At 40.7% G+C, this 24,416-nt stretch overlaps 1 protein-coding gene across 8 annotated transcripts; it reads right to left on the minus strand.

Moving 5' to 3' along the window:
• Positions 1-297: 297 nt before the first annotated feature.
• Positions 298-24,183, minus strand: rnf157 (ring finger protein 157). Of its 8 annotated transcripts, none has more exons than XM_084937339.1 (20): positions 23,577-24,181; positions 21,073-21,191; positions 15,916-16,004; positions 15,359-15,508; positions 13,818-13,935; positions 13,639-13,705; positions 13,503-13,546; positions 13,299-13,346; positions 13,061-13,132; positions 12,766-12,925; positions 11,976-12,088; positions 11,652-11,884; positions 11,143-11,242; positions 10,893-11,001; positions 8,784-8,998; positions 8,619-8,681; positions 8,467-8,515; positions 5,473-5,583; positions 4,028-4,062; positions 2,145-2,258 (listed from the first exon to the last, which is right to left on the minus strand). In XM_084937339.1, the coding sequence occupies exons 1-19, from the start codon at positions 23,662-23,664 to the stop codon at positions 4,028-4,030; spliced, it is 1,983 nt and encodes a 660-aa protein (XP_084793465.1). In that variant the 5' UTR covers positions 23,665-24,181; the 3' UTR covers positions 2,145-2,258. The 8 variants fall into 8 exon arrangements, 6 of the variants coding, with proteins under 6 accessions (XP_084793464.1, XP_084793463.1, XP_084793467.1 ...); XR_014801051.1 differs by having other exon boundaries at positions 2,182-2,258; positions 2,375-4,062; positions 23,577-24,182; XM_084937338.1 differs by lacking the exon at positions 4,028-4,062 and having other exon boundaries at positions 298-2,258; positions 8,784-8,899; positions 23,577-24,183.
• Between the last annotated feature and the right edge of the window lie 233 nt (positions 24,184-24,416).

Below are 24,416 nucleotides of genomic sequence, written 5' to 3' on the forward strand. Positions count from 1 at the left end.
TAAAAGGAAGAGAATAGATGGATGGAAAGGTCAATTTTGTTGTGTGGGAATGGTTCCAATTTAGCTGTAAGAATTTTCTACTAGTGAGTTTGAACTTTCTTCTGGGAAAATAAAGCATACCAAAGTCTGAAAAATGACTGCAATATAAGTGCGTCGAGCGATTTTCACTGACAGTGACCATGTTAGGAAACTCCTCAGAGAAGCAGTTCATGCTCAGAGACATAAACCAAAACACAACCTAGCACTGATTAATGAATCCTTCCATTTTAACTCAACAGAAAATCCCTCAAATGTCTGTTTAGTTGCAAAAACTTTATTGTCTGTTCAAAGTCTTCATTGACATTTTCACTCTAGAAAAGTGGGGTCTTGCAGATTTGGGACCCATCCCTTTGATATCATACTGTGACTGGTGCCGTAATACAGCTTCATTAACACATTCGGACTGTGATCATGTGACTGTTCGCAGCTTGGTTATAGTAGTGCAGTAGTCTTGACCTTAACGGCCAACAGAATAGGGTTCCAGAAACTGATATTTAACACTGCAGAAGGATACGTTACGTCTTTATGCATGTGCAGTGATCCATCATCAAGTCTACAGTAGGGTGCAGGCTGACCTAGACTAACATGCTTACTCTACTGTCGCCTCATGCACCGCAAAGTGCGTCGTCTAGGAATCAGCTAATAGTGCATTAAATGTTGATATTGTCCCTTTTCAGTTATTCGTGTGTAAACCTTTACAAATTTTTCACATATTTTCATCCACATTCTAATAAACAACACAGTGTTCTGCAACAAATTAAAACACAGAAACAGAGGTCAACAACAGGTGATATACATTAAAGTGTATCTCACAAACTAAAAGCGTCACAAACAGGAAGAAACAGGCTCGAGGGAATGGTACAAACCGGGAAGCATGAAGATGAGCAAGATGCAAGACAGCAGTGTGGGCCAAGTCTTTCACTGTATTGATGCTTGTCTCACAAGAAATCCATTTACAATGGCAACGCTGAAATTTATTTATTTAAAAAAAAAAAAAAAAGCAGTAACAAACACAATGAAACGTCTGATTATGACCCAGCAGCGCAAACAGTTTTTTTCACTGTTTGAACTGCGAACAAGCATCCTAGTGCAGGAAAAAAACAGGACAAGATGCAGTGTCTTTATTGCTCGGTGGTATTTGTTGATTTCAAGTTGCACTACAATAATACTGACATGCTAAGATGGAGCTGTAGATGGAGACGGTGCCAGTGGTGTGTTTGAGTGTGAGTCAAAGTTTGTGTTTGATTCCAGTCAGGGGACATTTCAGATGTCCCGTACATTCCCCTTCTAAGAGATTATCGTCCTACATTCTGTGTGGCATCTTTTTTTTCCTTCCTCCAGTTGATCTCTGTTCATTTTGGCCACTGTAACTTGGCTCATCGACCGCCATACGAGTCCGATCACTTCTGCACTTTTGAATTGACATTCAGCACAGGTCGTTGTGTTTCAAAAGCATGGTGGAAATGAGAGGAAAACTTGGAAAGTTGCATGCGAAGTCGAGACAGGAGCTCCCTGATGAGAGGAGAGGGGTCAGCACTTTCTAGCTCAGTAAGGTAAGGTAGTCCGGTGTCAGCTGACTTTTAGCGTCAAAGCGTCCGACCACTCGTCAGGCATACAGTTTACAACAGAGAAGGAGAAATACGCTAGTAATAAATCCGATTGCCGATCACAGTAGCCCCTGACTGTTTAGCTGGTAATAGGAAGAAAGGGAAAAAAGAAGAGGAGCAGCATATATTTTTACTAAAGATAGTGTCACAATACACAGCTCTCATTAAACCTACAGGTAATAAATAATAACGTAGCAGTAGGCTAATCATTCCCACAACAAGTTAGATCACAGACAAGAAAACAAGGAAACTCCTGTGAGGGAAAAAAAAAAAAACGCACAGACAATGGAGAGGTCTGATTCCTCTTTCCTCTTCACTCCAATCCAGAATCATCCAGGAAATTTTGAGAAAGATGGGGATGTGAGTCCCTGTTCAGTGAGGACAGTATCCAGCGCTGCAGCACTGTGGCAGGATTAAGAAGAGCTGACTGGATGAGTAAGTTTAGATTGGTGTGTGTTCGTGTGTGTTACACAATGAGTGGTCCACGGCAGGGATGTTTGGGACTCTGGACCCTGCTCTCTGCCCCCTGCTCCTCCAGGTTCATGTTGCTGGTGGAGTTGTGGTGGGGGAGAGGCTCCAAAACAGGCCTGTAGCCCCCGAGGTACAACAGGTCTGAATGAGAGAAGAGAACGAGAAGATGATTTGAATCCGTTTTTCCAGGTAACTCACAGACAAACCGTAATTTTTCAGTTAAACTTTATTTGCAGAAATCAATAAACCCAAGGTACCGTGCAAAAGTCTTGGACTGTCCCACATTTCTTTATGTTTTGCTAGAAAAATGGGAAATGGGTGCAGCAATTCATTGAAACGTGCAAATATATGTAGAAATGCAGTATTTAAGGCAAAAACAGAGCCTGTGCAGTTCTAATGAGCTTGGAAATTAATATTTCATATGATCACCTGTATTATTCAACACAGAACTAAATTCTCTTAGTCAGCTTTCTTGTATGTCTTCAACAATAGTTCTCCAGGCTTCCTAAAAGACAGTCAAAGCCCTTCTTTGGATGTTGGCTGTCTTTTTTTTTTGGCGTAACAATGTTGATCCAACTTCTGGAAGCCAAATCATGACTGATAGTGTATTATTGTGTTTTTCTATCCAGGTATGCTTTTCCTGCATTGGCAGGTTGTTTGTGTTATCTTTGCCGTGCTTAAAAATGAAGATTGTGCCTTTGATGCCTTTCAGGTGGTACTTTTCTGCATTCATAATTCCATCAATTTTAACAAGTTTCCCAACACTACTAATGGTAAATGGCCTGTATTTGTATAGCGCTTTACTAGTCTCTAAGGACCCCAAAGCGCTTTACACATCCAGTCACCCACCCATTCACACACTGGTGATGGCAAGCTACATTGTAGCCACAGCCACCCTGGGGCGCACTGACAGAGGCGAGGCTGCCGGACACTGGCGCTACCGGGCCCTCTGACCACCACCAGTAGGCAACAGGTGAAGTGTCTTGCCCAAGGACACAACGACCGAGACTGTCCAAGCCGGGGCTCGAACCAGCAACCTTCCGATTACAAGGCGACCTCCCAACTTTTGAGCCCATTGGCTGAAATGCAGCCCTATACAATGACAGGTACAAGGACTAGACAGAAAGTGAGTAAAAACAGCTGACGTCCAAATAAAAAAAATTGAAAGACGTAGAGAAAGCCTGGAGAACTATTGCTAAAGTGTTTTTAAAGACAAAGAAATGGGGGGTGGCTATCATATATTTCAGACCGAGATCAAAGTGATAAACGTCCTAAGAATACTTTTTCATTACATTACAGTTTATTGCAATAACAAGCGATAACCATTAAGTTGATTACCCATTATAAAAAAAGAACAGAGATAGCTGAGGTGTGTACAAAGACATGATACTCTTTCTTCTTTTCAAATCAAATTTATCCAAAACATTCATATATTGAAAACTGTATTCTATTTTTAGATAAACAATAATAAATCAATGCTCAGTAGATCTCAGTGACGCATGTTGTGCTATTCCCTATTTAAAAATAAAGCCACAGACACAAAGATAGAAAATAATTCATACTTTTCATGTCACCAGCAAAAACCTGAATAATAAACAGAAACACAATTCGGTGGATCCACATTTCCTAAACAGTTGTACCTTTTGCAAGCCTGAAGAAATTATAAATCGAAAAAAAAAAAATGTAGACTTGCATTTTCTTTTTAAAACTTAAAAAAACGCTTCTTACTTTCATCGATTTGGTACTCGATGACCTAATTAGATTGTGAAATACAATTTAATGATGAGGCTGAATGAGAAATCAAAAGGTAAAATAAGAACAAAAGAAAAATAACTGCTACAGTTTATAAATTACAAACCCCCAAATTGAGATTTTAAAGTCTGATCGACCATCTAACCACATCTCCATACCTAGTCCTCAATGTGCACTGGGCACGACTCCTCATCTGTCCATCCGAAAGAAAGCGAAAGAAGGAAAAAAGACAGAAGAGAAGAAGAAAGGGGCAGGAAGGAAAAATGTCCAGGAAAAGACAGCAGAGGATGTGAAGAATGATGGGAAGTAAAAAGGAGAGAAACAGAGAGATAACAGAACACCTTTACAACACAGGAATAGAAAACATGTCACGACATTCACCGTAAAACGCAAACAGGGTTGAGTGGGTTCATGGGAACGAAGGGAGTCTCGGGGTTTGGAGAGGGGACGAGGTCAAAAGCTACGAGAATGATGGAGAGCTAGAGGCTGTGAAGAAAGTTTGAACACAAAATGATATATGCTGACGAGGTAAACTAACACTCCAGAGTTTGTCTATTTACTGAATGGTGAACTCTTGTATTTGAATATCTAGTAAAAATAAACTGAGAGAATTCCTTAAATGTTTTATATGGAGTTTCTTTTATATGTCACATTTGTATTTGTATAAATAATGAAACAATATCCTTATCTTTCAGCCATTTAATAATATTTTTCATACCACACCAAAGGTTGTGATGGCTTTTTAAAGAGGTCTGTGTTAAATTGGCAGCTTTAAAATTGTTGAAATGACAAAGAAAGGTAAGTTTTACAGGCAATTTTTTTGCTGAAACAATGTAAAGATAAGGTGTGAAACAAAGTAGAAATGGAATCAAATTCAACCAGGAGTCCAGAAAATAAGTGACTGCGATTTACAAACGCTGGCCGTCAAGAACAAAATCGACACCTTTAGCTCTCATCACAGTAACTCACCCCGTGTGGCGAAGCAGACGGGAGGGCCGGGGAAGGACAGGAGGGAAGATGGAGGGTGTGAAAATGAGTCGCAGATGTTTGGCAAAGCGGCTCGGAGCTGGCAGACACTGAACATGAACTTCAACTTTTGGGAAGGGCCAGATTGTTTCTCTCTCACACTCTCTCATGAAAGCAAATGCAGAAATCACCCGTCAGTCACACATAAGATTCACTCAAACACGGCTACACAAACACACACGCGCTCAGGCACACCGGGGCTTCAGCTAAAGGGGAGGAGGAGGGAGAGAGTGGACAGCTAACCGCTACTGGAGAAATAAAAAAAAAAAAGCAATGAAGCACCACAACATCAAAGGGTAAGGATGAAGAGAAGAAGGAAGGCTCCTAGTCTTCATGCTGGGCAAAAATGCTACAAATCCTCATCTAAAAACAGCGTTTAAAAACCTAACTGCTGCTCTCCCTAGCTTCCATTCACATTAGCACGTTAGCATAGCAAGCTAATGCATCAGAAATCCTTTAGTCCTCTGCAGATAACTCTCCTCACGTTTTCTTTCCTCCTGTATCTCTCTTCATCCCCCGTCCCTACACTCTCAGTCTTCAGCTCTCATTGGTCCATGTTCGGGAGGTTGCCACTCACCCGCGAAACGGCTGTTGGGAGCCTGCTCATTATCCAACCCCAAAGAGGGCGTGTCACAGAGGGCGACGCCCTGATTGTTATTGGCCAACTCTGGACACCTGCTCCGCCCACCTGCAAGCGAGGGCAAAGGTCAAACAAGAGCAGCCAGGCACAGCATGTGGGGAGGAGGAGGAGGAGAAGGTGGGACAGGCAGGAGGGTGACAGAAAGAGGAAGAGGGGGGAGGGTGTCAGAGGTGGCCATGCTAGAATGGCAATAACAGAATAATAATTGATCAAATATTTGCACATTTGATCAATATGAGTCTCTAAGATCAAGTTTCAAGAAAGCTTGTGAAGATGTTCACTTTTTTTCTTTATTTGGCCTTCAGCTTAATGCATATGTCAAATCATAATCCAGTGACTGGATGGAAAACATGGAGCAAAGGTGAGCATGTTCTGCTGAAAAAAATGTGACAAGTGAAGGAACTATGATAAAACAAAGAAGTTTGGACACTTGCAAAGCTTAGTGTGCAGGACTGCAGTGTCAGGACTGTCAAAACGCTGCCATTCTGACCTGTCACGGATCATCGTGGCTGTCAAATTCACTATTCCAACAGGAATCAACACAATAAAATAAAATAATCCTTTAATTGTCCCACAGGGGGAAATTTGGGTGTAACAGCAGCAAGAAAGACACATATACAAACAAACAGCACACAAGACACAGAACAGAAACATACACAATTTTTCGATATTTATATGTAAAAAATTTTCCATATTTTTTACAGGAAGAACTGTTTGATTTTTTACGCTGTTTTGATCAGTCATGGTTTACATCAAATGGTAGTGCATTTAATTTGATGATATCTTCAGTTCTATCTCTTGCGCTCATTCATAGACTGCATTGTACTTGATTTCCACATCTACTCACAGTAGACTATGCTGCTGTGGTGATGATGACAGCACGTATAATGAGAAAATAGTAGTAGTAAAAATCATATTTTGCTGCTTTTTTTTCTTTAGCTTTGCCTGCCCAACATTTTGTTCTTCTGTGGAATTTAGGTCTTTCTCATACAAATGTCTTTGTAAATATATATATATATATATATATATATATATATATATATATATATATATATATATAAGTAAGTTAATATGAAGCAAATGAACTTGAGGTTTTGGTGTTTTACCTTATTCATGAAGCACAGATAAATGAGATGAAAAATAAATTAAAAAGAAATAAACGGGACCTGTATGGAATATGATTTTCTTCCTTTTCCAGCATGGCCAGGTAATAAATACTGAGATGTATCATATGTGTGAGTGCCTCATGCCTGCAGCAAGCCTGCTCGTGTGCAGAGTGTGTGTGCTAATAAGGAAGTGATGAGTGAATGATTGGCAGCTCAGCACAGAGACACAGACAGGGCACATTCAGAAGCCGTCTGGCAGCGCTGGTGCAGATGCACACAAGTGTGCGTGCAAACATACATCCTACAGCGCGTGTGCTCATTCACAGTCTGTCAGGCAGCACAGGTCCGCTCGTCTCCTAAAAAACTTAAAGGTCATTCAGTAACTCGCAGAGCTTGTTTCAGTCTGGCCCGAGGTATCACAACACACACACACACACACACAAGTGATTTACATATACACGTTTCAAACCGTTGTCTAATTAAAGGTGACTTTGTTATTTTCGCTTCAAGCCTTACTGGTAATGGACGCCCACACGGTGCACACCACAACACTTTCTTTAGCACTCCATCGCGCTTGCCTTCTCTCTCTCTCATACATACACACACACACACACTTCACACACTTGCAGGCACATAAACAGTATCCAGGAGCAGTGCAGGTGGAGCATGTTTCATGATACAGAAGCTATAAAAGCAGGTGCAGGCAGCAAGGCTTAGAGAGTAAAAACACATAGATTGTACACTAACGCCAACAGCGAGTACACAAACATTCATAGAGAAATTCAAACCATGCAGATGCAAGTCAGCAGCCCCGTGTGGAGCAAAACCTGAATCTGATCAACAAAGGATGACTCTAGAGGCTCGTTTCCTGTTAGTGAAAGGATGCTCTGATCGATCAGAATACTTATTGCAAATGGCCAGCCTTTAATTCAGAATGAGGACACTTTGGAGAACAGAATAAATAAGTAAGAGCAAATCAACTGAGTTTGTGCTGCTTCATTCAGCTCTGTAACAACTCTGGGTGGCTGCTGACAAGAAAAGGGCTGGTTTGGTGCTTAGGACTGAGGTGGAGTTGGCTAATACTCTTACTCCTACCCTCACACCTTTCCAGCATTAACTTTTAAAACTCATATCTAGAAACTGAACTGTCTTTGACTATACAGATGTAATTTACCCAGATGCTGCTACCAATACCCTGAAGCCCGTTGATGGATTTATCACTGCGGAAAGTGGAAGTATCATCACCGAGGTATGGTGATTACTGATAAAATGTAATTTTATTTATAGGGTTTATTCATAGGGTTATGGTACACATTCAAAAGAATGCATTCCTAGTTGCTTTCTTTCTAAGCTCCTTAGACTGTGTAATTAATGGTTATGATTTTCATAATGTTTTTGGCTATACTTGGCATACTGACTATAAAAGTGATTTAAATAGTAACAGTAACTTCTTGAAGGCTTGATCAAAGCATCTGTAATTTATTTTGGCTCCTGTGGTCTTGTGAGCTCAGCCATCACTGTGCAGAAGATCAGATTCCTTTTGCAGACACGCTGCATGAGAAGCCATTCACTCTCATACAGATGCAGCCAAAATTGCAAGCATTTTGAAAGAGACTGCCCCATCTAGAGGACAGCTATTAACACACAACTCCATTACTTTGAAAGGGTTGGTATCACTCAGCCATGACACGAACAGATTTGCTATAATATGTAGTTTGTATGAAAGGATTTATTTCCTTTTTTGTTTCTCATAGCTTGAGAACAACAAATGCAAACAGAGATGAGTTGCCATGGGTGAAAGGTGAATGATGGTTACTATAGTTACCTTTCCCATTAGATGGAGATGAGCAGTCCTCTTCAGTGACATCATTTCCCTGATGAAAATAGGGGCGGGGAAGCGTTATGAAACGTTGTAATAGGCAACTTAATTCATAAAATAAGCAATAATCGCAGTCTGCGCATCACTGTGTTAGTCACCTCTGAGTCCTGATCCTCTACAGCCACTGAATAGTTTTGTTCCTTTGGCTCTTTGGAAAATTCCTACGAAAAAGAAAACAACCAAAGGGAAGCTTTGAGTCCCGATGAGACAACAATTTATTTAAAACTACATGAATGTGCAGCTAGTTTATCCTCCATGCTCACCCTGTCTTGCTGTGACGGTCTTCGGTTCTCCATGGAGGCTTCCTGGTTCTCCTCGCAGTCCACATCTCCCCCCTCGTCCCCCCCGGGTTCACCTTCGGCCCCGGCCAGGTAGGACCCTGACATGGAGGACATGGTGTCAGTGCTGATGTGGGAGTGCTGCGAGTGGGACGAGGCCATGGACATCACTGACTGGGCCAGGCTGCTGCTCACTGGGTCTGGCAGACAGACGGAGACACACATCACGGTCCGGGTTTGGGGGGGGGTTCGGATGTTTGTTTGTTTTCATTTTTCGGCTGCCAGGTTGGAAAAAAACTAGGCCGTGCGTCCGCAAATATTATCAGCGGCAGAAAATGTAAATAGTGACTTGCAAAAATCATTCCAGCTGGAATAATAGACCTTGCTTTCTGGGTTTTGCTCAAAGGCCGCTCTGTAGATTTCCCAGAAAATTTCATCTAGTGGCACCAACACAAAACGCTGAGGTGGTAAACCTCTGATTTATTTATGCTAAAAGCCTTCATTGAAGCTGCCTTGAGCTCCTTGTATTTAGCTTTCATGCAACATTTCTGAGACACTGAACACCATTTTGAGGAAAATGGGTTTCCTGGCTGGGTAGAGCAGCTGAAACCAACTTTTAGAACAAGATGGACTTAATTAACCCTGAATAAATGTTACAACAGAAAAAAAAAGAGTATAGCAATAACACCACACTATGGACAAGCTACCCTAAAAATGAGAACACTACAATTCTTGTGACTTTTACACCTTTATTCGAGTGTGAAAGAACAAGAGTGAGTTTAAGAGTTCGTCACAGCCTTTTTCTGTGATGGCAAACTTACTTTGTAATTGACGTCTTGATTATGACTATCATGTGTGTGCTTCCACTTAAGTAAATCTCTTATTAAGTGGACAACTTATGTTGTATTATGTAATTCAGGAATAGTGTAAGAAATTAAGCTGGACTCTAGTTTGTTTCCTATTACCTCACATGCTGGGTGTTGCACAAATTAATTGGCATTAGAGTTGATGCATTTTTTTAATCATCTGAAGTACGAGGGTGTACTAAACTTATTACAGAGTTTTAAAGGGGAAACTATAGAATGATCATAATGGGTGTAGCCACAGTGATGGCCACCATCATCATCACTTTCCCACAAGATTGACTCCCAACTTTTTTGATAGCTCTGGTTTTAGAATTGAATTTTGATATCCATTTGACAGCCTGCACCAAAACAATGAACTACAAGGTGTATCACAGCCATAAAAAGACTTGATTTGGATTGAAAAAAGAAGGGAAATGAAAACAAAAAGGATGCAAAGGTACCACACTGTTTACATAATTACATTTAACAGTGAAGGAACTACTCACACTGCAAATCCCAGATTTAATAGCAAATGATTTTCAATCTTCTCAAATGTAACCCTTTTCAGTATTGTAGTGTTGCATAATAACACTTTACAATATACTTTGTAATTTGTGTTGTATGTGTGTAGTACAATACAGCCTATTTACTGGTACGGTCCAGTGCTTCGTTCCTGAATCAAATCAGTGATTTTATGCTCTTAAGTGACCTGATGTTGGCAGGTTTAAGCATAGTAAAAATGATCTCCACCAAAAAAAGCCGTTGCTGTTTCAAAGTATGGTTGTGTGTTTTTGTCCATGGCGATGCAAAAAAAACCTTTTCTTGTTAAACATGGTTGATATAATCAGACGTGGTTTCTATAGGAGCACATACCAGCGTTTCACAGTGGCAAAGATCATAGTAAGCCTACTTGCTATCACTGGAAAATTATGGCCCACAATAAAAATTAAGTCCAGAGTCACATTTCATGCATGATGAAAAGACTTACAGTGGCATCAACTATATAAAATGTGAGGCATAAAACAAAACCTTTAAAAACACATTTTGCCTTTAGCAAATAGAAGTGATTCACATCAGTTGCTGCAATTTTTAGAGCAACTCAAAATTTACATAAGTCACAGGCATTATGCATGTTATCATGCTTATGCAAGTGTGAGTCACACAAAAAATAGGCTTGAGGTGTTATAAAAAGGTAGGAAAAGGAGTATTTTGAGGTTTAGTGTGTGTGTGCATGTGTGTCAGTGTATACCTTCTGGGGAGGTAATGGTGGAGGAGAGGGGGGTGCCGGTGCAGGATGACTGGTCGATGGCTCCAGAGGAGGAGAAAGTCAGGTTCTCGCTGTCTGGAGTTACTCCGCACTGTAAACCAACAAGAGCAAGCCGTGAGAGAGACGTTCACAACATGATGTGTAAACTAACGTGTAAACTCCCACAGCCGTAGGAGACATGTGACACTGTGAAAATGCATATTTTCTCTGTGTATGTTTAACACACACATACCTCCTGCTGGTCCACAGCGAGTTTGTGGCGACAGGCCTCAGATTCACTGCAAGACTTCTCGTCCTCCTCGGGAAGCACAGAGGAATTCTGGGAAAGTGACCTAAGACAAGCAACAAAGTGAATGTACATCAGAGAAAATAACACCAGGAGGCTGAAAATATTATGGAGCAGAAACTGAAATTCAATAGAGAAGGCTAATAATAATAATAATAATAATAAGTATTATTATTATTATAATTTTGTAAAAACGTGTGTGGAAAAATCTTTTACTTTTTCTCTGTGAAATCTACTTCAAGGTCCAACAAATTAAGCTACAGTTAGCAGACTTGAACTGAAAAAAAGAATTTCTCATAAGAAAGAGCGGGGCAACCATAAGTTTTTTTTTATATGCTCCTATGATCAAAGCATGCTGTCCTAAGCAGCCAGCTCCACCCTTCCCGCTGATCCAAGCAGAAAAAACAAACATCAACTTTGACCAGTTTTCTCTCTGGCCTCACAGGCAGGCTCACTTTGAACCACTCTTCTTGAGTTTAAGAGCCTGGCCGGAGTTGGAGTGGTCCAGAGGAGAGAGGGAGCGAGCCGGGGCAGGGTGAGGCTCGCTGCTATACGGAGGAAGGGCTCCAGAGACGTGGCTGGGACCAGAGTGGAGAGGAGGAGGAGCTACTGAGGTGGTGTTGAGGGGGCCGTTCAAGGCCTCCAAGAGAGACACCGCCTCATAACCAGGAGGGATGTGCTCTGATGCCTGTGAGGAGAAGAGGGCGGTGAGAATCTGAGTTCAGGATGACTGGAAATGATCACAACACTGTCTCTCTGTTGCGTGAGTTCTGTCTCACCGAGTGTTCCTCTGAGTCGGAGGTCTGGGAAGTGATGACGGGGTTAAAGCTGCTAGGTGACAGAGGACTGAGTTTCTTCCTAATTGCTCGAATCTGCAGCAAAGCTCTGAATGCTTAAAGACAAAAAAGACAGAAATTCAAACAATCCATACATCTACAAACAAAATTTTGAGGAAAAATATAATTTTAAAGGCTACAAACAAGATGAAGAGGGTTTGGAGGAACTGAGTTAATTATTATTTAATTGCTAATTTGACACCTTTACATTACAGATTATTTGTGAACAAGTGTCTTCATTTTTGTTTGGCTTTTATCAGTTTGGGAAACACTAACCCTGTCAAAGCGTATCAAAATTTACTATATTTTTAATTATTCTGGTTTTAGCTACAAAAGAAATGTTTTAGCACGAGAGGTTCCACTCTCTTACTACCCAAATCTCTCCTGGAGTGGATCTGTTCAATCTATGATGCAGATTTTACACTTTTTTCTTTTACATTTCTGATGCAGTTTCCTATAGTCTCTAGAATAGAAGCAGTTATTGTTTAAAATGTGTTTCCTTCCTCCCATATTTAATTCTACATGAAATCAAACAAGGATTTTATTTCTTTTTTATTACCTGTAGTCTTTAAATAAATGAAAAACTAACTGAGTGAGGAACCATAGGATATTTATCCTCCTCAGTGTGCAGAATACATCTTGTTCAGCTAAAATATGAACTCGTTCTGCACTGTTTTCATTTGACTGTAAAACAAATCTGCCAAAAGAGCAGTGTTTCGATATCTGAACTTACGCAGTCTGCAGATAGGGCAGCAGTTGGCCTGGTAGCGCAGGGTGTCTGCACAGGCATTGCAGAGACACAGGTGTCTGCATGGCAGGATGAGCGTGTCTCGTACATCAGACAAACACACAACGCACTCTGCGCTGTTGTCGCTGATTTCGTCGTCAGCAACCTGGAGACAAAAATCATCAAAACACTCGGAAGAAGTCGATTTGCGAAAGCAGACAGTGACACTGATTTGTTTTGGTAGACTTTCACGTCACTTCTAAAGTGCTCTGAAACGCTTCATATGTTTTCCAATTTTTACCTTTGATTCCTGGCTGTTGTATTTGTTCTCAATCCCATAGATCTCCTGCAGTAGGTAACTCACGCCATCAACCTGGGAAAAGGAACACAGCGATGAATAAAGGCGGCCGCTCTCACGGGCCAGACGTGAGTTTAAAGGAGGAAATAAAGCTTTGGTGTGTCTTTGTCTTTCAAAAGAATAAAGTTGCTACACAAAAGGACGTAAGATGGAGGGAAAGAAGAAAGGCAGATGTATTCACCACTTGTTTCTGCTTCAGAGGCTTCACACAGTAGCTTCCATCCATGTGCTGGCAAAGAAGGCAACAGTTGTATGTATTATTAATACATCTGTAAAATATTAGCCTGTTTTTGGAGTTTAATATTGACAAGACATCATAATAATGAATCGTGATAAATCATGAATAAATTATCCAAATTTCTGGAAATATAATTTCGGCTCTTACCTTTTCAAATGTAGCTAGCAGTATGTGAGAGTGGCCCAAATGATCTGCAAGGATGAAAATAAAACAAAAAACAAGTTGGTACATCTTTATGCATATTCATATGACATCACCAGTGTGACAAAGCACATTAGCTCACCTTCTCCCTCGTCTACAACAGCCTGCACAACCATGGGGAAGATTTCCTTGTCCATATCAAACTGCAGCTGAGGAGAGAAACACAGCAGATATCCATCTGTACAAACTGGCTTCATGCTCCAGCACAACTTCATGTAAACACACGTTTCAGTGATCGTGCTGCAGGTACAAGCCGCCTACCTCGTCGTCGGCCCACTCGCTGAGGTTGACGGTGTGTGATGGCAGACAGAACTGCTGGCAAACTCCCCTTTTGAAGTGTACCGTCTCAGACTGCAGTGAGCTGTCCTGGGGCAGGTAACTGCAGGAAGCAGATAGATACAGGTCAGGATATAAGAGGAAGGTAACAGGAAATGGCTGTTTCTATCTGCTGTAGCTGACTATAAGCAAAATAGGTAATTGTTTTTTAAACGTAGCAGCTGGAGAGGGGGAGTCTCATTTAAATGTAATTTATTCTGAGTAAAGTGGTGAAAAAGCAAAATGTGCATAGGTCCTCCGTCCTGTTTGGACAGAAATAGAATCACAGCTTCTTATGCAAGATATGCAAACACTGAGCTGCATTTAAGATATGCGAGACCGTGCTGGCATAACAATTGTCTGGATGAATATTTATGGATATGCTTTTCTCTGCCACACTAGCCTGTTTTAATTTACACAGTTATCTTTTTTCTTTAAGGATGCAGCAATGTCACTTTTTCCCTTCAAATATTTATTCAGAATCTGAAGCATCTTAAATGAATTGGACTCTGGTTCACTTTCCTCTCTGCATACAAAAAACAAAGCCTTTTAAATATGCAACACATAGATAGGCATATACACACAATATATTCACATATATTTAGCTTTGGTTGTCAGCCACAACTTATCTCAAACTCCAAACTTCTGTGTACGCTAATTTCAAGTCCGCATGGCATTGCAGAGAAGTCACTGGGCTCACTTTCATGTAAAAACACGAGTCCATAGCTGGTCTTCATATTTTAATATTAACCAAAAAAGAACATAGTGTTTCTGTTTTCCCTTGTAGGCTAGTAGATATTGTTGGCAGTGGCAAAAAAGAGAAGAAGCACAAAGCGAAAGTGATCAAATCCGAAATTAAAACAAGGGCAGTCGCTCTGTGGTGAGAGCTACACGCCTCCCACATTTTTATGATCCAAGCTGAAGATTTAGCGAAAATAAAATCAGCAAAACGGCATCAGCACTCTTTTTTCCCTACACAAAGCACACAGATTCAATTCAGTAGCTCTTCATATTTTTCCCCTGGTCATCTACACCACAACCGCAGTTGCTCTATGCACCCACCAGTGGGGCCTGAATCACACTACCACAGGCTCTGTTTGGGCCACAAGTGGATGTTTAGAAAACAGAAAGAAAAAAAACACACACACATAGAAGTCGATCCTGTCTTTGCAGCAGTAGTTTTGTGGGGCGAAAGTAACCTGTTGCCACTCGGAGGAAGAATCTGTGTTTAATGTGAATCAGTGTTTTATGAAAACACAAGCCAGAGTAATTTGTGCTCAACTCAAGAGTTTACGGACTCTCGATTCTAGACGGTTTCGCCAGAAATAAGCACAAATAGAAACACAGCTGTGATTACGAGACATCTGGTTCTACATAAGTAAAACAAATTCTGCAGACTAACACCAGATATGCAGTTATAGTTCAATAAATGATAAATGGACCGGTTCTTATATAGTTACTTCATCAGGAAAATGACTCTCACTCACACTGGCACTCCGTTGTGAAACTCTTCTATGGCCTGGTAGTAGATGGTGATGGCCACCTGTGTGTCAGCATCAAAGGTGAACTCGACATTGTAGCAGGCTCTGGTCTTCCCCGCTGCTTCGTCACCGGGCAGCTTCAGGTCCTCACTGCACCTGGATGAAAAAGGGAGAATAACAATGTCAATTATTGTTTTAGTTTTGTTTGTTAGTCTATGATTATGAGGTTTTTTGTGTGTGTTTGCGAAAAGCAAAAAAAATCTGTTTTATAGAGTGCGATAAATATCTCAATAACGTAAATCATGGTTAAATAACTTGTATATATATATGTATTTATTTGCCTTTGGCTCTAAACTCAGCACAAGCTTTCATGTGTATCCAGGCCTCTTGTATGTCTACAAATAACAAAGATTTCATCTCGCAAAAAAATTAAAACAAATGAAATAAACACGCATAATTTGACACTCTCTCCTATATTTGTTGCTATGACTTGCTCCCTAAAAGCAGATTTGCTGACATAAAATTAGACCAAGACTGTGTAATCAGTGGACAGATGTGCGTACCGTACGAGTCGCAGTGTGTCCTTTCGAATGTTTATAAGGCTTCGTAGCGTCTTTACAGGTTCCTGAGGTGGAGGGGCTGCATACGGGAACTGAAAACAGAAAGGAACAGAAAACAAAAAACAAATTATAGATGCTAAATACATGTTATGATACCGAAGAGTACTACCATTCATTTTCGTCTCGACCGCACAACGTTCCTCTCTTCACCACAGCAAATTTAGGGCTGCATGATGACCCTGGCTGCTCCCAGTTTAACCTTAACACAAAGATGTTTTTGGTTTGTCAGCACAGATCTCGTCGATGCTGACAAGTGCTGAGCAAGAGTAAAAAATCTGCCCTTGCTGTGTCTTTCCAGGGATGGGCCTGACACTTCAGACAGTGTTCGGTAGGTTCCTGAACTTGTGTGTAAAACAGCCCAGCGTAAAACTGAATCTACTTACAAGACAAATGGCTAATTGACAAGAATATAAAGACTTTCTGTGATGGATTAAACCTTGGTGTAAATTAACACATGAGCGTTAAATTTGACCCTATCTGTGGATCACTGCTCAGCACTTCTTTGTTGCGTGTCTGAAGCCAAAAGTTGCTGAATTAGCGTAAGCGGAGAGCCGAAGTGGTTTAAGGATCTCTGGAGGATGTGGTCAGATACCTCGACACTACAACCCCCAAATCTGTACGCCTCTGTGTTTAAGTGTGTTTGCGTGGCTGTGAATGGCACCGTATTCAGCACTATTACACATCTGGGCTCAGCAGGAGTCACGCCTGTAAACCACACAAACAAACACACATCGAGTAACAGATGCTGAAAAGAGCCATTCATCGGGAACTCACGGGCAATACTGTAGGTCTTATTAAAAATCATAAACATCAGAGCAACACTCTGCACTTCCTCGCACACTCTCAGAGTAAAATCAAAACCCACAGATTGTTTCTCCTGTTCAAATAAAGGCGAGTGTTGTTCAAAGAACCCACAGGTCAGTTTTGGTATTGAGAAATTGTAGAAAAAAGCTCAGAGTGACACCACTAACAAGCTGATACTAGGCCGTTACAGTGTTTACTATGTTCACCATGTTAGTTTAGCATGTAGCATGCTAATATTTGGCAGTTACACTTTGCAAAAGCTTGTCCTAAAGCTAGACTCCTAATACTAACTCTATAGCAGGCACCACATATATAACACATTTAACCATTCAGGAAATAATACCTACAGGAAGCCTCGGACAGCTGAACCTTAAACTCTTCTCTTTGATCAATTTAATTTAACATTTTCCAAATTCTTTCCAGAGATGCTCAACCTCTATCAACCTCTAACAGATTTTTTCCATCCATCTTTATTTATAAAGCACCATAGCTGACACAAGGTGCTGTAAATTGGAACTAAACTAAATCATAAAAATACATAAAATATAAATAAAACCATAAATATAAAAAAGGCAAATAAAAAGAAACCTAAAACAAGAAAAAACTCAGTTTCGCTGGGGCCAAAGGCCAAAGAATAAAAATGGGTTTTAACATGCAAGGGCAGGTTATTCCATAATTTAGGAGCAACTCAAACTTGCACAAAAGTAATTTGCACTGAAATATCTGCACTGACCACTGCACCACTTGACATAAATTACCCCGACCATTCGTGCTCATTCTGATGCTCCTTGGACTTATGTCTGTGCTTAAAATTGTCAGTGCTCAAATTGTCCGTGTCATCATTCTCTGTCTGTCTGTGTCACCCGGTGCTGTGTACTTATATTATATATTATATTATACTGTGTATAATGACAATAAAGGCTTTCAATTTCAATTTAATTCAATGGCAGAAAAGGCCCTGTCCCCTCTGAGTGTCCTCCTAGACCTCAGTACTTTCAGGAGCAGCTGGTCAGCTGACCTGAGAGACGTACAGGGTGTGTATGGATGAAGAAGATCAGAGCGCTGAGGCAGGGCAAGACTGTGAAAGCGTTTAAGAACAGTCATAAGAATTTTAAAATGAACAGGCAGCCAGTGCAGTAAAACAGAAAACATTTCACTCTTGCCAATCGCCTTAAGTGATAAAAAGTGGACTTCACCACTGCTCTAATTTAAAATCACTGTCCAACTTAAAACCAAGGTCGGTAATGACAGGTTTAAAATAAACTTCCAGGGGTCCCAAATCAACAGAGGAAGACTCACAGGGACGACTGGGTCCAAACAGGAACACCTCAGATTTTGTTTCATTAAAATTTAAAATGTTTAAATTTAAGATTGCTTTAATGTCATCTAGACAGGCCAAGAGAGGTTTTATTTTATTTTATCTTTTAATTAAAATTTGTGTAGAACCCATGCTGTTGTGGTTGACTATTCTTTGTTTCCCAGAGTAAACACACTTGCCCTGAAAATTTGCTCATAGTTACCGTGAACATGTGGATTTGGAACATGCCAATTAAATACTTGTGGTCATAAATTAAACCCAGCAAGCATAGTTGAAACAGTATTGTGGTTATGAGGCAGACTGCCAGACTGATGCTGTTTCCCAATCCAACAGTAGACTGGTGTGTCTTACAAGGCAGAACACATTGATCATATTATTGCATATCTAAAAAAATAAATAAATGCTGTAAATGTGACTCAAAATGTATCTATTTGTAAAAGACTTCTTAGAGAGAATGTGCTGCTGGCTGTCCATTCTACACATTCTATCTTTGGCTGAAAAATAGTCCCAAAGTAAAAAATTGTGCTGTGATCATTGGCAATCAAGAACAACAGGATTTAAACCGCAGGTTTGGAGGAGGAGAAAGGAAAAGGCTATAACAATACAGACAAATACAGTACTGTGCAAAAATCATGAAAGCTTTGTTGTAATTTCTTTAAGTAGTCTTCAGGAATAGCTCTCTAGGCTTCTTGGAGGACATGCAAAGGTCGTCTTTAGATGTTGGCCGATGATCTCACACTGCTTCAGTAACCTTTAGGTGCAGCCTCTGGGGAGGCCAGTTCATATTGATAATGTTTAACTATGTTGTTTTCCTTCCAGGTATGCTTTTACTACACTGAGAGTGTGCCAAGAAGGAGCGGCTGCAGCCTATCCTAACTGTTATAGGGCAAGAGTCAGCCTGCACCCTGGACAGGTTCTTAGTTTGTTTCAGGGCAAACACATAGAAACAGACCCAGGCAACTTTAAAAAAAAAAATACAGGAACGTCAGGCTCCTTTCATGTTCCAATCTGATATTTGTATATGATACTATTCCAATCCTGACACAAAATCTGCAGATACCTAAAGTCCTGATTCAATAAAAGGACTAGGTGTTACAATCCCTTATAATACATTGCTTCAAATGGAGAAAGTCTTGAGGGATGGCTACTATGAGGAAAGGCAGGCCAGAAGCTTTACCAGCGGGACCCATCATCGGTTGTGTGTCTCAACTTCACACGGTCTTTCGGCCTTTTATCACAAATTATTCTACAAATTTTTTCTTTCTTTTTACTTCCTTGGTTAGGTTTAGGGATTATAAATCCTTAGCCTAGCCTTAGCCTAAATGTTCTGGAATAATAATGGAAATGGAAAAAGTATCAAAATCCCAAAAATATCAAGCTGATGAGTGGAAGTCAGTGATCACCAAAGAACTTGGGATTCCTCCTCTGTGAATTAGGAATGCCTCTGAAGAATCTGACAACAACCCAAAGGTACTGGATTCAAAGTAGGCCACCTAACCATCGTTGCCAACCCGTGTTGTGGCTAAAATCCATTTTGCATTTGTGTTGTCCAGCCAGGGCACTCTAAAAAAATCCCTAAATATAGCCACGTCCATTATCCTGTTTGTCGAGTGGTGCGGGAGACTGAGAACACAACAACTGTGGTTGGATTTATGATTCCACAGCACCATCTGCTTCGAAACCACCAACCATTATATAATGCTGGTAAAGCTTCATACAAGAACAAAAAAAACAAAACATCACCAGCTGAATTCTGAGCCCACGGGAGGATTATAAACACCCATATAATCGGGAGAAAAACTGCACTCCTAATTTTAGCCCCAGTCTAGACAGAAACGGCACTGCAACTGCGATTAGCACACAGAGCGAGATGAAGCCCAGTCTTTCTGTTCCATATCAGCTTCAATTTATTCCAACATTTTAGCCCCTTCAAGCCTCTTGGACTGTGTTAAATTCTCTTTTTCCTCTGTGGGTTTGAGCTCTTTGCAATCTGAAGCTCTCATTAGTTTGAACTTCAGGTTCATGATTAGGTTTGCACGCACCCACCAGAGGGACCATCACTAATCAACGTCTCTGTAGACGGACTCAGCAGACTCTCATTTCATTTTTAATTAGTTTGACAGGATGAGACGTTAAAATAAATTTCAATCAATGACAGTGTGAAAGACCGGTAATTGCCACTGCAGGAGTCAAGCCTGCTGAAACTTATCAACTCCTGTTTAATAGGAAGAAGACAGCAATACCATTGATGCTGAAGTGTTAAAGAATCAATTTCTCCATCGATCAAATGCAGAAAAATGTTTCTGCTTCTCAGATGTGCAAATTTTTAAGACTGGACACATTTAAATATTGTCTTCTTGGAAACAATGAATATCCTTCATTTTCATTTCTTTGTTTTTTGTTTGTTTTTTGTTTTTTTTACATTTTATTGTGTAAAAACTTGCTGAAAAACCAAACGTATCATCTACCAATAGAAAATAAAAGGAGCCTTTGTTAATGTTTGGTCTTTTGTCCACATTTAACATGAACATCAACCATTGTTACAGTATCAACAGCCACTTTTTTGGGTACACAAACATCTAAAAGCCAATCACATGCTAGTATGCAGTGATCTGAGGCATATAATTATTGTACATTATTCAAGGCAGCCCATTAAAGTTCAAACTGTGCATCAGAATAGGAAAGAAAGGTGATTTACCTGACTTTGAGAGTAGCATGTTAGTTGGTTTAGTTTAGACTAGCTGGTCTGAGTATTTCAGGGTCAGAATTTAGCATAAATAACAGTAAATCATCTGTGTTACAAAGAATTAAGGAAATTCTGAAGGCAAAAGGGGGGTGTAAATCAGTACTAGCAAAGTGTAACTAACAAAGAAGTATAAAGGAAAAAGCATGATAATGTGATAAGAAATTTCATGTGAAACACCCCAAATTTTTGCTTTTGACATTATGTTTTGCTGTTAGTGTGTAAAAATACCTACCGCTACTGGTCTGGTCCCCAGGAAGTTAAGGTCTGTATTCTCCCCAAACAGGTAACCCTCCGGGTGAGTGGAGTCAAACTTCTCTCCTCCCATGATGAAATGGCTGGCAAAGTAACTCCCTGCACAACGAAAAAGAAGAAATAAGAACATATTTATGATCGTTTATTACATTTCAATGTACATGAAAACTACATATACAAAATGCAAACTGATGAAATCATTTTCATCGAAAACTGAAGAAGCCATGCGAAATTAAGCTGCTACAAACTGACACTTTTGCGAGTCCTACCCATCTGGCACTTCACCGGCATAAAACATTTATACTTCCTATAAATCTCTGAGCCTACATTCTCAGTATTTACAGATAACTCGCTGTAAGAGCCAAGTAATCCCAAACTGCATGATAAAATTACCTCATCCTGTCCCTAAACTGGCAGATTAGACAAAATGGTCCTTTTCTTATTTTACTATGACCGAAAATAGTGAAATAAAAAGCTGATGACTAAAAGACTAATGCTGGGCTGTTATTGTGCTGTAGCTTCTATACCTGTTTACCTAGACTCAAGGGGGATGGCAGCTAGACTAAATGGACATTCTGCTTTTTAATAACAGGTTAGGCTAATATCATAAGACTGTAATGGAGGTTTGCGGTCTCTAAATGACATGCTGGGCAGTCGAGTCATGTTTCTGCAGGGAGGACATCTGGTCTGGCATTGCTGGTCTGAATCTGGCTGCTTGGTTTTTCACACTTATTAAGACCATACAGGAGGATGAGGGTTTGATAGTTTGACCTTAAAGCCATTAACATAATAAAGGGGAAAAACAGCCTAAGCGCTGAGCCTGTCTCCCTCTCTCTTCATCACTTTATTTACAGCAGGTGGGAGAGGCGACCTGGGCTCAGGCTCTGTCACCAGATCCCACAGACAGGAACTAGGGCTGACAGATCGGTTTCGCTGGCAGCAATAGCCACCTCTATCCTCCCTGCCAGCATCACCACCACTACTGCTCCAGGCTACAACCGGGGCTGTTATATCACAAATTTATATCGCCTACGACTAACTCAGCTGCTGTGGCAACAGCGGGCTAATGGCAGCCACTTTTCTTCCCTTCCATCCTCATCACAATCAGCACACGATGTCAGGATGAATCTGAAATTTTACTCTGATGTTTCTGAGCGTGAGAAAACTCATATTCCCGGATTGTGTTGCAGATCTAATTTCGTGGGAGATTTTATTTTCATTTATGTAGTCGCATTTGACAGATATGAACAGCAATACGATTACATTTTCTAACACAATGCCTGTTTGGTATTATTGTTAATCCGGGGAGGGGGCTGGACACAATGCAGCAATCAGAAAATATCAAACACGACAGACTGAAAACACACAGGTCAGTCTGAAGGAAAAGGCCACTTTATTAGCTGGGTCGAATGAGCTTAAGTGACCTGTGCGGACTAATGTTTATTCATTTATTTTTTAAATGTAAAGAAAAGGTCTTCCAGATATATCCCATAATATGGCATTTATATTTAATCTGACTAAATTTATATTTAGTCAGGAAAAAAAATATCTTGGGAAAAAAAGGAAACAAATGATCAAAACTAAAAGACTCCGCAGAGCTGAAGGAATTAAATTATTATTGATTGATAATTATGTTGCAACTATTTTGATTATTCTTTTAGTAAAAGTTTCCAGCTTCAGCTTTTATTATGATTACAAATTATTTTTTTATGAGTAGTTCATTTGATTGAAAACTGTAAACTAGCCATATTTAGATTTTAGACATTTTGAACTGTATTTTACAGTTGAAACCACAAGAACATAAAATAATGCAAACATAATTGACAGGCAGTACTGGGTGGACATTCACAAATAAACTGAGATTTATAGTTAGTAAATTAACAGTTTTAAAAATGCATAGATCATTGCAGCTAAAATTCAAGCTTTAAACTTTAAAATATATTCTAATTTGTGAGTTTTATTTCTCAAAGTGAATATATCTGACTAGTCTTTTAAATGCCATCCATCAGGATTTATTCCTTTCCACAGCCTGATTTAGTCCTAATGCCAACCAGATGCACCAAAGGAAAAGCCAAACCCAGTTCTGCCTGCCAGCTTCTCCTATTCATGAAAAATTTGAAGTTGAATTTGCATAAATACGTGCAAAGGACAGTTAGTTATAGAAACATAGGGGTGCTGCTGCGTGTTGCTGTCCCTCTATGGATGTCACTACAATGCTGCAAGATGAAGAATAAATTAGAATAAATCATCTAGCACATAAATATGGAGTAAATGGAAAGCGCACTTTTAAGTGGGTGGAAAGGTGGCTCGTGAAAAACACCGGTCTCCACAGGTAGCCGCTCCGGGTTAAAGGCTGAAATGCCCCTGCAGGCCTGTAAACTCACGGGATACGAAGGTGATGTTTTCCCTCCAGAATAAATCATCTGCAGCGAGTTTTAGATAACACTCACCCAACCCAGTCCGACCTGTTGTTTGATGACTTACCAGATTTCGGTGGATAGCGGTACACCGAATTGGACGGGATGTCCACTTCTTCCACGCCTATGTTTTGTCTGCTTGTTAGAGCTCCCATTTCCAGTCAAATAAAGACCGCACGGCTTAACGGGCATAACACTTCAGGTCCGCTTTGTACGCTGCGTCTCTTTACTCCCTATCATTTAATCCAGTTCGTGCTCCCCTGTCCATTACTGTCGGGTCCGAGCCCCGCCGTGAATGTGACCGTTCCGGGGATTAGTAGTTGTTCTCTTGCTGCTTATCCCTCCCTGGCCAACAGTGCAAGCTTGTGTTTTGAGGCAGAAAACAGCTGTGGTAGTCCCTTTAACTGCGGGAAAGCGCTTTCGTGGTACGCCGCAGTCGTTACCGAAACGCGATCCCCGCTCCTGGCTTCACTTTACGGGCTCGTTTGTGGAACAAAACGGCGATGTGCTCGTCTCCCGGCCCTACTGGATGTTGATCGTGTATTCCCCCCTACCGGGTGCTCGTCGGTGCTGGATCCTGTCAGAGAGCTCTGTGGCTCCCCATGACGTCAGCCAGGCACAAATCCAGACCGTGGTTTTTTGCGCAGTCCCCCTCTCTCCTCTCCAGCAGGCGCTAGTGACGAGCCGCTTTATAACGTGACCTTCCTACGCCAAATGTGCAAGCAGTGCTGACTGCAGTGCAGAGAGAGGACGGCGCTGTGGGATACACGCCGAGCCGAAAACAGTATTACTTGCTAGACTTGTGCGGGAAAACGAGTGAAAGCTGAATAATGTACGACAAAAAAGCTCAGAGAGCTCACGTAAATCAAGCTGACATGGATCCGGTGGTAATAGCAAGTTTGTGGAG

Source organism: Perissodus microlepis, chromosome 8, assembly GCF_051167445.1.
Source record: "Perissodus microlepis isolate ML-2025 ecotype Zambia chromosome 8, ASM5116744v1, whole genome shotgun sequence".
NCBI lineage: Eukaryota > Metazoa > Chordata > Actinopteri > Cichliformes > Cichlidae > Perissodus > Perissodus microlepis.

Excerpts from the sequence above, each read along its gene's own strand:
- rnf157 (XM_084937337.1), bottom strand. The coding sequence starts at position 23,664 with ATGGGAGCTCTAACAAGCAGACAAAACATAGGCGTGGAAGAAGTGGAC. Across the intron at positions 16,005-21,072 it reads TGGGGACCAGACCAGTAGCG|TTCCCGTATGCAGCCCCTCC; the intron begins GTAGGTATTTTT and ends TTCTGTTTTCAG. Across the intron at positions 13,706-13,817 it reads GCGAGTGGGCCGACGACGAG|CTGCAGTTTGATATGGACAA; the intron begins GTAGGCGGCTTG and ends TTCTCTCCTCAG.